The sequence below is a fragment of the Orussus abietinus genome, unplaced genomic scaffold, assembly GCF_000612105.2.
Source record: "Orussus abietinus isolate OABI.00-Male unplaced genomic scaffold, Oabi_2.0 scaffold18, whole genome shotgun sequence".
Lineage (NCBI taxonomy): Eukaryota > Metazoa > Arthropoda > Insecta > Hymenoptera > Orussidae > Orussus > Orussus abietinus.
The window spans coordinates 227,780-243,482 of NW_019396011.1; the positions used below are offsets into that span (position 1 = coordinate 227,780).

Below are 15,703 nucleotides of genomic sequence, written 5' to 3' on the forward strand. Positions count from 1 at the left end.
ATAAAGAACCGCGAGAGAGGAATCCGGAAGTTTATAAGAGAGTTTGGAATTTGTTCGCGTGGCTACACCTAATTTTGAAATATTGGACAGGAAAGCTCTTCTAAATTCTTCGAAGGAATTTTCAGAGGTTCTGCATCGTTACGCGAAATAAAGGGGAAATGGAAAGCTGGATCGGACGCAAAGGGTACCTGGTGAGGGTAAATTCGTCGGTATAATTTGCATCGGTGTGCGAGGGATGATTGAAATTTCGGGTAATAAGCTTGCACAACTGGTGGACTCATCGGAGGTAGTTTACGATAGAATTTACAAGGGGAGCGTAAAGAGCTCGCGCGTAGAAATCAAACCGCTGTATCGGCCAGATTTGTCTCGTCAACTGGAATATCGCTATTAATGATCGATCGCCCAATTAGTACGTCGGCATGATCATTGGCTAATGTTCCGAATAATCCTTGACGAATTAGCGCGCGCCTAACAATCCGGATTGGTACGGTAATTTACCGAAAATGACAATTAACGATACATCAAGACGGATATATTTGATTGCGCTACAACTGCAGCATCCAACTCTCGAATCGCCTCGGCTGAAGATCCGCCCGAAGACGCGAAAAATCTTGCGATAATCCGGAAAAAGGGGAAGAGAGATGAAAAGAGTGAGATTTCCGACGCGACCCAACCGCGTAGGGTCATCGCGCGTAAAGTGCAGAGAAGAGGCGCACTCGCGGACGTACGGAAAGTAAATACCGTCGACGATGGAGATATGCACCGGGCGAGATGCACCGTTAAGAGCGAGCGGCTTAACATGCAAATTCGATTATAAAATGGCGCGACCAAAACCTGTCACGTGCAGACGCCGGTCCGCGGACATCCCTTTCGCATAAACCGACGCAACAGTTTGCCACCGAGGAAGAAAACCGCCGCGAGTAATGCACTCCCCTGCGAATCGCTGATGCGACGGGTACCAGCAGCCCTGCATTATGCACCGCGATGCATACGCGCCGCCGAGCCCGAACGCGCAAGAAAGAAATTATTTATTAAACCTTGGGAGAAACGGCCCCGGTCTTTTGGCGCCAAGAACCGACGAGATTAATCTTCCGCTCTGGCGTTTCTGGGTCGCGGGACCCGCGAGTTCTGTCCGCCTTTGGGCCAACTTCTTAGGAAGATTGCGTCCGATATCGCGGAAGTAACGCCGAATAATTTAGAACGTTTCGCGTCCGACGGTAACGATGTTCGGTATCTTTTCAACCGCTTCTCGAGGATATCGCGAATGACGTTTAAAAATCCCAGAAATTACGAATTTCGCCAGTCACCGAGCCGGACTTTTAAGAACGAACGTATCATTCCGAAATAAACGCGAAAAGTGGCGCGAGACAATTCCCGGCCATTTGGGAAAGTAAAATCTCTCGTCGGTTCGATTTTTCGGTAATGGACGGACGAATCGGCCGACTTTGGTCCTTGCGGTGGACTCGGGGCACACTCCAAATTCGGTCGACCGCCGTTTAAACATTCATTCCGGCCGCGCGGCCGTCAAACGGAATTGTTTATCACCGACTGGAGCATCAAAGTTGGAGCTACTTGCGGCTTTCGGCTTTTTTCCCAAAATTAGGATTTCCTTTTTCAATCGTGACCCGTTTGCGCGTCCCGTAGTAGAAGGATTTAAAAATGGCGCTTTTATCCCAAAATCCGGGAGTCGTGGTTATCGTTCGCAATGTTCCGCCAATTATACGCTTTTCGCCGAATGGCGAATCCGAGTCAAAAGCATTCTGGATTTCTCATAATGTTTATGCTCGTTACGACGAATCCGGGAAAAATGCCCACCCCTCCCCGACGAAATTCCTCGCGTGCCGCTAAAAGCTCGGAAATTTCCATCCCGGCCCTCGGCGTATATAATTATTATTTCATCTCGTTTCGCTTCCTTTTTCGGTCCCTCTTCCTTCGCGCCGGATAAAATCATCGCGCAAAACGTAATTCGGGCGGAATTATGGATTCGCATTTCCCCCCTCGCGAAAAGCTCCAGGCATTTCCACGTCAATGAATTCTGATTGACCAATTCCCGGGAAGGGGGAAAAATGGGCCACGTCCCCTCCTTCTTCGTTCTCCTCCGAGTCCTTCGTTTCCACGATTTCTGCCTTTTAAACCACCATTATGGCCGCCGAAAAAAAAGGTTACGATAAATAACTGAGTGAAAGCAAAATACAAATGCAAATTAAGGAGGAAAGCGCACTTTTGAGAATGTCAAAAATTCTGTCATCGTGAAAAACTTGCCATCGTCTATCGCGATGCCGTTTAAATCCGTCGAATTCAAAATTGGAAAGCAGAAATGGAAGAGAGAGGCAACGAATATGGGAAAATTAAACGGGAGGGAGTGATTTTTGGAACGTCGAAAATTCGCGGAGCTTTATCTCGCATCGAGGTTTGCGAAAGGAATCGCAAAGCTCTTTCGGCTTTCCAATTTGCACGACTCGTTTCCCATCGCGTCGAGGTGACAGAGAGGAGAGGAGACGCAAAGAGGGGAAGAACCGATCTCGTGCTAATATTAATTCCGCGGTATTGTTCCGTCATGTCGTGACCGACGCGATGACATGACCCAGATGAAATCGAGGGCTCTCACGGGGGCGAAAAATAAATCGAACGATGGGACCGTCATCGAACGCCGCCATTCTTGACGTCACCGCGAATAATCCGAGGAAAACCTCGTATCGCTGGACCGACATATTGCGGTGATAGCGGCGTCGAGACGCTCGTCCGAAAACTGCCAAAAAAAGAGGTCTTACAAGCGAGCGCGAAATGGCCCGAGGAAAAGGAAAAAGATGGAAGAAAATGGAAGAAGGACGTCGTTTCGTCTTTATCGTCATCCCTGATGCTCTAATTTAAAAATATTAAATTTGTCTCGGATGCTGCAAGAGATAAAATCTGAACCCCCCGCCGAGATTTTTGAAAGCGAATTCAAGGGAGGCGATGCAAAATAATGGATGAAAATAACGGCGTGAAAGTATAAGAAATGGAAGATAAGAAATAAGCGGTTATAAGAGTAGGTGGGATGTAAAATAAAAGGAAGAAAATAAGGAAGAGGGTGGAGAAAGTCGAGCCACTTCGCCGGCAGAAGGATCCTAATGGAATCGATGGCGAGGATAATTAAGAGCAAGGAAAAGCGAGAGAGGAGACGAAAACAAGGAGAAACGGGGAGAAAAAGAGAGACGGAAAATCTAGGATAACCCGAGAGAGCAGAGCGAAGCGATCGGGCGCCATTTAAGGTCCTCGAACTCGATTATCGTCATTTTGCGAGGCGAATTTTGCCGGTTAATATCAATTTTGAGGCTGAAACTCCATTGGGGGCAAAATTCCCTTCGACGGCAAAAACGCAGACCGGCCTTGTCTCTGTCGGCTCTTATCAAAGGGAACCCTTCCCGTAACCCGATCAAACGCCATTTTTTTTTCCGTTCGGTCCCTGCAGAAATATTTCGCGAATTTAATTAGAGAGGGGTTAGTCGACACAAATTCCTCGGACGAAACAATTCCACCGGTCCATGGGGCATTTAGGCGCGGCCATTTTTCCCGGTGTCTTCCAATTAAGCACTTCGAGCTGGCCGCTGCATTTTCCCTCGTTATATGCGCTTCGGCGTATAATTCCCCGGGAAAGTGCTCGGGAACAAAAAGCTCGGCGCGTTTTCAACGTAACTTTGAAACGCGGCGAGCCCCGGATCGAGGGCGTTGCAATTAAATTGGTGCGCTCTACTTGCGAGGGGCTCGCGCTCCAATTTTCGTTCGAGATCGGCGATTTTTTCTTACGAGCGCGTAAGGCGCGATCCGAAAAAAGCGAACAAGGACTACGCCGACCAGTACAGAGATTGCAGGCGTGTAATATCAGCCTCGAAACGCGATCCTCCATCCGCCCAAAGTGCGTGCTCCGATTACGAGGTCAGTGCCCAGAGATAGGAAGATGATTTCGATTTTTTTTTTTCAGTATAATTAGAAATTTAATGATTTAAATTAGCACGTCGTAGGGGCTCTTATCGTTAGCGGAACCCGTTACGTCGACTATGAATTTATTACCGACTCTCCAGCGGTGCGGTACAATTCGCCGGATGTCGCGCACCTTATCGGGGAGGCAACGAATTTTGCGCAATAACGGAGCATATTAACAAACCACTCGTCGACCAGCACCTGGAAATCGTTCCAACAATTTGGCGAGCACTCGTCCGCGGTATAACATATACCCCACGTACGTTTATACGGATTCGAGCACCCAGTGGTTGCGGTCCAATTTGGCATATCTGACCTCAAAACCGGAAGCCGGAATTTCGCAGAGCCGTATCATTGATTTCTCCTCCACCTAAGGTACGATCTGACCGGACGGAATTCGCCAATCGGTATCGGGAGCTTGCAGGGCGTGTAATTTCATCCGCGAAACGTAATCCTCGTTAAGTGCAAGCTCTCATAACGAGGCTGGTACCCGAGGGCCACGGTTCGAGTTCCTCGCCCCTGATCGATCCCAAGGATGAAGGAGCCGAAGTCCTTCCCGAGAAATATTATCACCGCTATATCCTCTCCACCGTGAGATAAACCACCTAACGGCACGAAAACGAGACGAGGGGTATAACCGAACGATGTTAAAAGATGCCAAAATCGGGTAACGACCCGAAATCGAAAAATGCGCCCTCGTGTACCAAAGTCGATAATTAAAATTCCAAGACTTCGAGTCAAGCCTCGCATATCGGCAATCTTAATAATCCAGGCAAAATGGCGCCGATTACCTTCATCGACGACGAATATCGTTTAATGAGAAATCGCGGGAATGAACAACCCCTTCATGGGGCGGCACCTCGAAACCGCTCCAAGAATTTAGGCGGTACTCATCGACGCGTTACACGCGTTCCCGGTGCGGCATATGCGTCAGCCCTGATGCATAATCTCCCCGCGTAGGTGCATACTCGTGTGCTCTACCTGTATATGCAGATATCGGATCGCGGCGAATATCCTTCGCACCCGGGAACGTCAGACGGGGGTTTACGTGTATGCCCGGGCGCAGGTGTAGGCGAGACTGCATCTCCTCCACCTACCCAGGGAAATGGCTCCTGCAGGCGGCAAAGCGCGAAAGCGCCGCTCCGAAGTTAATTAATTCTTAAACCGAGAAGCGACGTCGCCGGTGACTCGAATTCGCGACATAGTTTCGCCGAGTTCGGGCCAAGTTTAACGAGAGCTCGGGAAGATAGTTCGGGATCACCGAGGGATGCTGCAGGAACAGGCGTAAGTAGCCGCGCGGTAGTAGAGGTGGAGGGAGAGATGGGGGAGAGGGCACAATTACAGGAAAGTCACCGGCAAAGTGGGCAGGAAAGTGCGAGGGAATTTATACACAGGTTCGCGACGGAAGTTCCCCGGAATGTTGGGAACGAAGATGGATTGCATAATATGCAACGAGCCGGGGTTACCGACACGTGGGTCCCGAACACGAGCAATAGTTGAAAATGAACGGGAAGAAACGACGCAAACGTTTACCCCGAGTACCGTTTTAACCGGGGGTAATATTTCTGAAAAAATTGATGAACGCATCCAAAAGCGCAGAGCAGTTTTCCGATGCCCGCAAAGTTCCCTCCCTCGCGAGAAATCCTCGAGACGTTATCCTCCCACCCGGCCGTTAATTAACTCGAATAATTAATGAAAAATCCCTCAAACAGCGCGCTTCGACCCGTCGGCAGACAATGGCGGCGCTGAATGGGAGCGCGCGAATAATGGCGGAGCCACAATTAAAAATGCAACCCCGCCTCCTTGGCGCGACTAAACGGAAGTCCCGGGGCCCAAAGAAACTCGGCGACTCGTTAAAGGCGTCGCCCCGGTTTTTGATCCGGAACCCGTCGAAACCGTCCATTTTTTCCATTTCCCCCCCGCCGGTCCGCGATCAATTAAAACGCAATTACTCGACTCGCTCTCCGAGTCGCCGGCCCTTTGCGCTCCGGAAGCACGTTTAAGTGCGCCAATGGGTAACGTTACGTCGGAGACATTTTTTTGCCCTCGGCCAAAATAAAAGGAAAAAATACACGAGCGATGTCGCGGACAAAGCACTTTCAGGTATATTGCGGCGACGTGCGGCAGAATTTCGAATCTCATTTCGCCGGTGCACCGCTGCAGTCGCTCCGCGCGTTACGTGTGCACTCGCGGTGCAACGGAACTGCGGTGGAGGAGAGGTAGAGAAAGAGAGAGAGAGAGAGAAACCGAGAGACCCTGCGGAACCGGGATTTATTAATCGGGACCGAATACCCCATTTCGGAGCATCGGGGAAAATAATAACCAAAGTTCCAATTAAACTTAACCTCGAATACGTAATCGTTTCTAAATAAACGTCCATTCAGCGAGAATTAAATCGACGAATATTTGGGAACGATTCGAGGGCCGAGGATCGTTGACTACGAGCCATTCCGTGTATCGCTGCAGTTGCATCGCGTGGCGGGTGCAGTCGCGATGCAGCGGCACTGCGGAAGTACTCGAGCCTGCACCGAGGGGGAATTTCGTATTGCTGGGGTCCACCGTTCTTAAAATACGAGATTGCGTTCCGGAGATATTTTTCATTGGAAGTGGAAATCGAGAAAGCGCACCGCGTGGCGACGGCGGCCATTTCGGTGAACGCCGAAGAACTTCCCCTCGGAGCCACCCGGCGGCGAGTAATCGAGGAGTGAATCACGAGGGTAGTCGGTCTATGGCAAATATACGCAAACGATCCCCTAATAAATGGGCCCGGACAAACTTGGCGCAATCCTGGATGTCTGCACGGTAACGAGCGACCGCTGAAGGGGTTATAAACCGACGGCATTCGCCTGTCGGCGAAGCCATTACGGCCCCGAGCGAAACTTACGATTGCCAATTGACGTACCGTCTTAAGGAAATTGCATCGTAACGAGGTAAGTACATCGGGCTCGATTCTCCCCCACCTCGTTGGATAACTTGACCCGCGGAAAACGATTCCTCCGGCAAATCTGCATTTAATCGACGCGATTATTTATCGCGAAATGCATTCTCGGGGCTGCATCGGGGCTGGCATGGCGCCGACCGCCCTTCCTCTTATACGTAAATAGCCTTATCGATCGTCCTTGTCGCGTCTCGGGAAGTCCGACGAGTGCATTTCCATCGAGCGATGATTCGGTCACCGCGGAGGTTGAAGTCGAGTATGATGAACCTCGGTGATAAAAACGGGATTTGCGACCGATAAGCTTTCCAAATTCCAGGATAAAGTTTCCGGGACTTCTGCAACGTCCACTTTTGCGAAATAAATTCCGCGGCTCGGTTTGACCACTGGCACCTGGATTTCATCTTTTCGCGCCGTGATAAGAGCGGGTTTGCAGGACTTCGAGTTGGACGGCCGATAAGGCTCGCAAAGCTCTTACGCGAGACCAGTTGCATCTCCAGACGGGGAGAAACCTGGTTTCGGAGAAACTTGCCCCGTGGCAAGTAACTCGTGGAAAAATCGGATAAAGGGGAACGTCGAGACCACCCCTCCCCCCTCGACCCTCTCGCATTATACGGAACGTCTGCTCGCGAGCGTCGCAAAACCGCAGGGGGTGAAAAATACCTGGAAAACCACCCCGACGTGACCCGGTATTGCACTTCCGCCCTCGCTAAAGGATCGAAATCCCGATTGAAATTCCTGGAAAATTCGCGTTCAGGAGAAAAATTACAATTTCCGCAGAACAGGGTTAGCGACAAAAAATAATTCCGGTATTTATGCGCGATCGATACTTACAAGCTGCAATTACTTCCGCCCTAACCTAGGACCTTAAAATAACGTCCCGTCGACTCTCTCGGTTTGTGCAATCGTGCGACCGTGCAACCGTGCAATTGTCATCTGTCCGGGTGCTTCCACTCGAAATACCGCGCAAATCCCTTCCGATAAACCTCCTTAATTGCGAAAGCTAAAGGAACCCAATTTTTCCGTCTCCTTTCTCCCCCACCCCCGCCCCTTCGCCCCATTTTGCCGATAAACCTTAATCGAAAACCAATCGTGGACGCCGCGCTCTTTAAAGAGTTCGCAAATCGAGCCGCTAATTGACGGAACGAGGTTTGCGAGTAAATACCGTTTTCCTTCCTTAACCTGAAACCAGGAAGCGTTTGCGTCCATCGCTGATAAAAAATAAAGTAGGAATAAAGAATAAAAAAAATTCCCACCCCTCGTCGATAAAATTAAACGCGGGACTATCTGTCCGCGTCTAAATAATTACGCTATACGTCAAAAGCGACGTCTCATGAGAGTCCGTTAACGTCGAGCCCGTGAAAACTGATCTAACCAGCCCATCGCATTCCCTGGCGGAGGCTAATGATCCGACTCGATAACGATGCGACCTTATCGGAGATAGTATTACGGCAAGCTCTTCTTCTGGAGAAGACAGAGGGACGTCCCCCAGGCCTAGGACCCCGATGACGTAAATCCAGTCCCGTATCAATTTAAATCCCGATAACAACTCGATTTGATCGAGGTTAATTACCGACGACGATGTATCGATATCGCTAATCTTAATAATCTCGGTCACGGGTGTCGAGCCGTAGTCATAACTTCTAGACCCTTCAGAAACGTTATTAAAAATAATCGAGTCTACCTGTCACCGCGTTAGGACTTTCAGATCCTGAAGTGGCATTTCTAAAGCCAGTCGAGTAGACGGCGCCGTTTATACGCGGCCCTGTCACCCGATAGGAAAGTAATGAAAGTAATGAAAGTAATCGTCCACATCGGGAACTTTTATTCCCGGCCGGCACGCGACTATTACCGGCGCAATAAGTGCACTATAATGTTGCACGCGTCGCGGGATGCAGGGCGGGCGTTATCGAATTTCGATTTGTCTCGAGAGCGACCCGTCGGAATTGATAAGTATTAATCGATACGAGCCTGGAGTTGACGAAGCCCGATGGGCCGCCATTAGTTCGGCTCCGGGGGGAATTTTCATTTCTCCGGGTTTTCGAGTGACGTGCCTATCTGGACCCCCCTCAGAAACAACGGACGAAAAACGGGAAAGACGGAAAGCCGAGTTTTCCCAAAAAACGGGGAAACAAATGGAAGCGATTTGAATACCCTGGCGCGGGGGTCGGACAGGTTTCCAATTTCGCAAATTCATGACCCGCGGAAATTTCAGACGTCGAGGAGACGTCTGACTGGTGTCAATAAAACAGAGCACGGAAGAGGAAAGTCGATGCGAGGCGGAAGAGGAGAGGACGAGCTGGACCAATCGAGAGCCTGGAAAGCGTCCTTTAATTAATTCCTCTCGTCTTGTCCTGCCAGGAAATTCCGAACGTAAAATACTCGCTGACCCTGAAAACTCGGCGATTCGTGTTTCGCAAGAATAATATTCATTTTAATTCCTTCTTAATCGTTTAATTAATTAGAGTGCAGTGAGTCGGTAAGGGAGAAGCACTGGCTTGGACGAAAGGATTGCCCGAGGTGAGTGCGACTACGTTAATTAATTCAAAATTACGTTTAAAAATGTAAATTAATTTAAATCACGTTTTCTTTGGTTTCAAAAATTCAGGTACGTCGAGGAGATACATTTTTTACGAGTACGCATGCAGCTTGCCCCGAAAAGGAAGCAGAATTACGACAGAGGGTGGAGGACGCTTTCTTCGAAAAACGGGAGCAGAAGGGAAGAAGGAACTGGAAGAACGGAAGACTGCAGATTGAACTTAACTGGGGTCAAATTGACTCTAGTAGGGAGTCCCTGCATTCAATATGGCGACTTCCTAATAGAGTCAGGCTGACTCCTTTTAAGACGTTCAACGGCCAACTTTATGATCTATTTAAGTATAATACCTGCGCGATACAGCGCACCTCGTGCCTCAACTATTAAAACCTGCTTCATTTTGCATTACTCGCAAATAAACGTCCCAGGCCGTAATTAATGGGCGCAGTTAATTCTTCGCCTCGAATAAGCGATTGCCATTTTTAATCTACCTCGCTCTAGACTAGGGCGATAAATTTGTGACGTATGAATTTAGAAATTTTGTAAAATATCATGTTTCCTCGTAAATATAGGTGACGGCTTCCCGATTAACTGGTTGCTTTTAATGCCTTTCTCCCACCAGAACTTGCCTGGGAAAAAGAATTCGCGATAAAACTTGGCAAATGAATTTGGGCCAGCGGCGTTCCTTCCACGTCGAAATTTGAGAGGCATTCGCTGACGAGGCCGAAAATCGCCAAGTTGGCTGCAATCGAAGCCGAGTGCACGCACACGCGAAAAACGCACTCGGGGCTCGAGCAGGACGGCCTGCTTTTAGGAGGGGCATTTTCCAAAATGCAAAGAACCGGTGCACGCCCTGCACTTACGGCCGAGCGTTTCAAATCGAGCGGATTAATTCATGGACCCTTTGGAAATTTTCAACGAGGGCTCCGAGGTCGATTTTTCGATGGCTTCGATGCACGGCGCGATACATCGCATGCAAGTTGCGCGCCCCCCGCGTTCCCGAAGCACGGAGACGAGTTAAATGATTTTTTCATCGGGTAATCAGGATTCAAATTGAAACGCAACTTCTGCCTCCGGGGCCGAAACGGGCGAGACGGGCAATTTGCGAAATAACCTCGGTGCGTTATGCCACGCGTTGGCCCTAACAATCGCGCTGATTGCAAAGGGAGAAATGCACGCGGATGCTAATGAAAAGTGTACGTCGACGCAATATACTCGTCTGCAATGTCGGAGTGGAAAGTGCAGCTTTAACGAATTTTCCAGCCCCCCTTTCCCGGCAAAAAAAAGAGTGACCCGAAAAACTCGGAAAATTCCCCAAAATTTTTGCCCACCGCATTTCGACTCCGAATGCTCCGCGATAAATTGCACCCTGCACGGGAACGATACCCTACTTGCGTGGGGAAGTCGTTATCGTCCCTCGTATCAATGAAGAAGGAAATGAATACACATGGGTTCGCAAAGAAAAATGTCAGCCTACACGGCAATTGCGGACTTCTTTGTCGGAAAGGGAAGTCCTTATTTTTTATATTTATAAGTGCATATTTTTTCCCGCGACTTCGGGGCCGGAAACAAACGACGACGGAACCGGAAGGAAATCCGTTTGTTATGCACTCCGGCATCGCCGTAATGGCCGAGGGATGCCGTTTGGTGGAAAAATATCGCTCCGTCTTGGTCCCAGCCTCCATTGGAGGTCAGCCATGCGCGATGGACCCGAGATCGTATGCCGACTGGTTTTTCACAGAAGAGAGTCCGTCGCCGTTTGTCGGTCGTTACACGAGCCGTGTATCGTCTTCGCTTTTCCAGGGGGCGTCTTCCCCCGAGCGCGCTCGCTCATCCTCCGGCGGGACAAAAGAAATGGAATAACGAAGCGCTTTGAGAACCCCGATGTCGCGAGTCGGGCTCCTCGGGGCGGAGAAAAGAGGAAAAATATTCACACCGGGGGTTGAGGGAATTTGCAAAATGATCCCCGAGCCAGGAGGGGTAAATCAGCGGCCTCGGACCCGACCCTCGAACAGGGAGGGACAAGTGCATCCCTTGTCTACGCACGGATATGCGCGGATATGCGCGACTCGAGGAGCGGCATTAATTAGCGTCAAGCTCAGCGACATCACTTTGACGTCGCATGAGCTATGACCTCGTTTACGCTCGCACTATTTGTCTCCTTGACGCGCTCGGTTACGCGTAAGCGAGTTATGCGAAATGTGCGTGCAAACGCGACTCGCGAGAGAGGAGAGAAGCCCTTCGCCGATGGGGATGCAAGGATGCCACCTGAATTCTTTTCACCTTTTGTTTCCACTGGGGAGACGAAAACGACGGATTTACGAACTCGTCCGGGCCGATCGATCTCCGTATAGCCGGCGTCGTTAAAGGCGCAGTCGTTGCAGGTATCGAGGCCGTTAAGGGCGAATGGAGAACCTACGATCGCGGGATTAAGGGATGACCGACGCGTCCCGAACGAGGTCCTGCAGGTGCATCGACACGACTCGCGAGGGCGTCGCGCCGCATCCACTGTTATACCGAGTCCCGAAGAGCCCTGACGAGAGGCCGACGGGAGGGTCCCTGCAATTTAATCTGTATCTAGTTATGGCATTATCACGAGGCCCGATAAACTATAAACCACGCTCGACGCGTACTTTATGGACGCGCAATCCTTCGGAAATGGACCAGATGCGTTTAATTTAGCGCCCAGCCGCGGGTTATTGCGCCCCGTACGTCTTCGGCTGTAACGCGCGGACCGACTGCATTTACAGGACTAATTTCACGGAGACCCCGACTGTAAATCGAGACTACTCGACTATTTGTCCCGCGAGGTACTACAAGGAGCCGGGGTGGAGCGAACCTCGATTTACAATTATACAGAGATTTTTCAAAACTAACCAATTAAAATTCGCAAAGTACGAAAATTCCGGTAAAAAGGAAACTCGTAAAATGAGAACAGGCCGCCACTCGAGCGCCCTCCTTTTTGACGTACGTCGAGGAGATCTCCGCGAAAAATCGAGACTCGATCCGGCGTTCGAGGATCCCGATAATGTGCAGTTCTGGCCAGTAATCGGTGATTACCCGTCCCGGGGGAAAATCAAATGTCCAGTAACGAGGAAAAGAGAGCCTCGAGCAAGATGAGAGCGAGCGGAGGTGCTCGGGAATTCTCTCTGTCCGCCGATCCGCGGAATTACGAAAGTCCATTAATGGCCGGCACGGTCAGCTCATTTCCGGGCTTAATAACTTATATGGAAGCACCGGCTCGTAAGTGGATTCGCCACCCTTGGCGTCACCACTTCCTGTCGAGCCTAGGACCGACTCCTGCAATTTTGGAAATTAAATCCCTGGGTTTAAATTTTCCTGCGAAAAACAATTCCCCCCGCGAGAGCGCGCCGAATAAGCGCAATGCAAACACAGCGAAGCGTAACTACCCTGCGAGGAAAAAAAAAATCACCCTCTCTCCTAGTCAATTTTCCCCAATCGATCTCACCGGATGTTGATCTCTGCAGGATCCTGCTGCACTTAGTTCAATGCATCTCCGAGTGAATACGCAATCTGCGTGATTCGGTCGCTAACAACCCCCCAATGGCGGTAATTGCGCAAATTTCGTTCGATACGTGCGCTATCGATGGATCGACGGTTCGCCGATATTCATTAATCTCGAGTTTCTTATTCCGCGGTTAATTTAATTCGGGTTTAATAGAGAGCAATCGAAGAGGGTCTCGTTGATTCGGTGGCCCGATCGATGGATCTTGATAGCCGCGAGATCGAATCTTCCGTAACTGCTGGTCTAATTGATTCCTCCGCCGTGGAGCGTCATCCATCTAAATTACGGTGTTTAAGCTAGTCTTTTTTTACGACACGTGATACGATCGTATGTCAGTCCAGGTATTCTTTTAACGATCGCCCGGCACGCTGCTTACTTAGCACTTCTTCGTCGATCTACTCCACCCGCTCTTGAAACGCTTCCGAGGCCGATAAATTAAACGGTGATTTCCATGGGAGAGCGGAATTAAAAATCGACAAGACCATTAAAAATTGACGAAACGAAAAATTCCGGACTGACTTGGGATATTTATTTTTTTCAATTCCAGTATAACATAAAGAAGCGGGAGGAGGTGCAGGAAATTCCCCAAGAAGAGCCCAACCCTTTGATGCGCAAGAAGAAGACCCCCGAAGAGCTGGCGGCAGAAGCCGAAGCGGAAGACGAGGACGAGTTCACCAGTAAGCCTCGTTCCCTGTCTTATCACTATTTCCTCGACCCTGAAATCGGGTCGTTTTGATCCAACGCGGGACGATAAATGCATAAAAAATATGTCTCTGTTAAAAATCGGTTGACGGATCACGCGATGTCTGACTGTTGCAGAGCTGAAGAACACGATAGAGACGCAGGTGAACGAGATCAAGACGCAGATCGAAAGTAAATGCAGCCTCCAATGAGTCCATGGCATCGTGCGGTCCACGAGAACGGCACGGTGCGAGATGGCGTTCCCGTTCGCCTACGAGTCCTCCCCAAGGCCAGGCGATGGCCCCAGGTTAGCCGAGGTCGAGGTCAAGGCCGCCGAGTGGACCGGCCGTGCCGTTCCGGTACCGGAAGTGCCGACGACCGTTTAGCCACCGACGGTGAAGGAGTCGAAGAGGACCAGCGGAGGAAGAGAGAGGGACTCGACCTCGACCCAAAGCCAATCCGATCGAAGAATTTCAAGCCGGACATCTGGAAAGAAAATCCCCGAAGAAGATGCCGAGGAAGAGGCAAGACCCCCTCCTATTTCCAGCGGCAACGAAACGAGGAAGAGGACGGTCGAGGTCGGGGAGTACCCTTCTCTCCTCTCTCGACAAGGAGATGAGCGGGAGGACCTCGTACAGCGTCGAGCTCAGAGACACTTTTCGGGGCTCGCAGGGGGGACGGGGGACGGGNCGTTGCCTAATTCGGGGTTCCCATGGGGAGGGTACCCCCCCTTCGGCGATTTGATTAATTGAAAATCTCGTTAGCGGTATTATGGGACGGGGGATCGGGGGGAGGGTACATGGGCGGAAGTACTCGAGGCCAAGGAAGAAGAAGTACGTAGCCCTAAGCTCGTAGTTAAGTTAACGACTAGCGGTCAACCTGCCCGGTAGCTGGGGGTTAACGGTAGCTGCTAGGGAACCGGAGAAGCGACGCGGCTGTTTCAATAATAACGATTAGCGGCGAGCCAGTTATCGATATTTGTATTTAGCGACGTACAAGCGCCACGAGAGAGCTCGAGGACTCGGGCCGACGCGGCAGGGTGGCGGGTGAGACGAGGAAGTCCACGAAGAGAATCCCGAAGAGGATCCCGAGACGGGACGTGCTCTCCGTTCGTCCGACCTCGACGTACCTCGAGAACGCGACCCGAGGCGAGACCGAATCGATCGGTGACGTACCTCGCCTTTCAAATTAACCTTAAAAGGGAGGTATTTCAAAAATTCGGCGAGGTTTCCACCCCGAAGAGGAAGCGGACGCGTCGATCTCTCGAGGTGCACGCGTCGATGCGTTTGTTGAAGTTATTATAGTTTAATGTTGAATCCCGACGCGTGGGCCGCGGAGGCGGACACGGACGGAGACGACGAACTGCCGGCAGGTAATGCATGCCTTATATATCTTACAATATACTAATGATACATAAATATATATATACACCCAGGTACATTATTCGCGTTACACCGCGTGCGTGGTACATAGGTACGAGCTGCCTGCCGGGGCGACAGTCGGAAAGAGGAAGCGCCGCGGCGACTACTCCCTTCTCCGAGGTAGGGAAATCATTCGGCGAACCTCCCGTCGAGAACGCCTCCGAAGACCGTCGCAAAACCCGCGAGCAATAGGAAGAAGGTCGGGTAAATTCGGCAACGTCCCGGAGGACCTCCGCGCGGCCGCCATCTCGGAGAACGCTCGGTCCGCGAATCGCGACTCGACTCGACCCGACTAAAATCTACCTATAAATCGGCGCTGCTTATTTTACAATGAAACCCCGCAAAATCAGCTCGTCTACCGAAGCTTTAGCTAAGATTCGTAAGAGCCCGCGCATCGATTCGACCAAATTTTGATAAATCGACGTAAGGCGTTCGCGAAGTCAACGAAAGTTAGGTCGGCGTCGCTTCGCGACTCGCGGGCCGCAATCGAAGACAATTTCCACTTGGCCGTTTATCCGAGGGGGAATTAGCCAAATTCACCGAAATTTCGAAATTGCGTTCCCGGAGGAATTCTTCGGGGACGATTAGCTAAATGCGGCAGGAAAGTAGGAAAGAAAAAAGACTTAGGAAAAGTCGTGTGATAT

At 50.5% G+C, this 15,703-nt stretch overlaps 1 protein-coding gene across 2 annotated transcripts in view; it reads left to right on the forward strand.

Annotated features, from left to right (window-relative positions):
* LOC105700260 (complexin) overlaps positions 1-14,275 on the forward strand; it is a 106,611-nt gene extending 92,336 nt beyond the window's left edge. For both annotated transcript variants that reach the window (XM_012425936.1, XM_012425937.1), the window contains 2 exons: positions 13,505-13,634; positions 13,777-14,275. In XM_012425936.1, coding sequence (XP_012281359.1) covers positions 13,505-13,634; positions 13,777-13,850 — 204 coding nt within the window. In that variant the 3' untranslated portion in view covers positions 13,851-14,275. The remainder of the gene's footprint in view (positions 1-13,504; positions 13,635-13,776) is intronic.
* Positions 14,276-15,703: the final 1,428 nt, after the last annotated feature.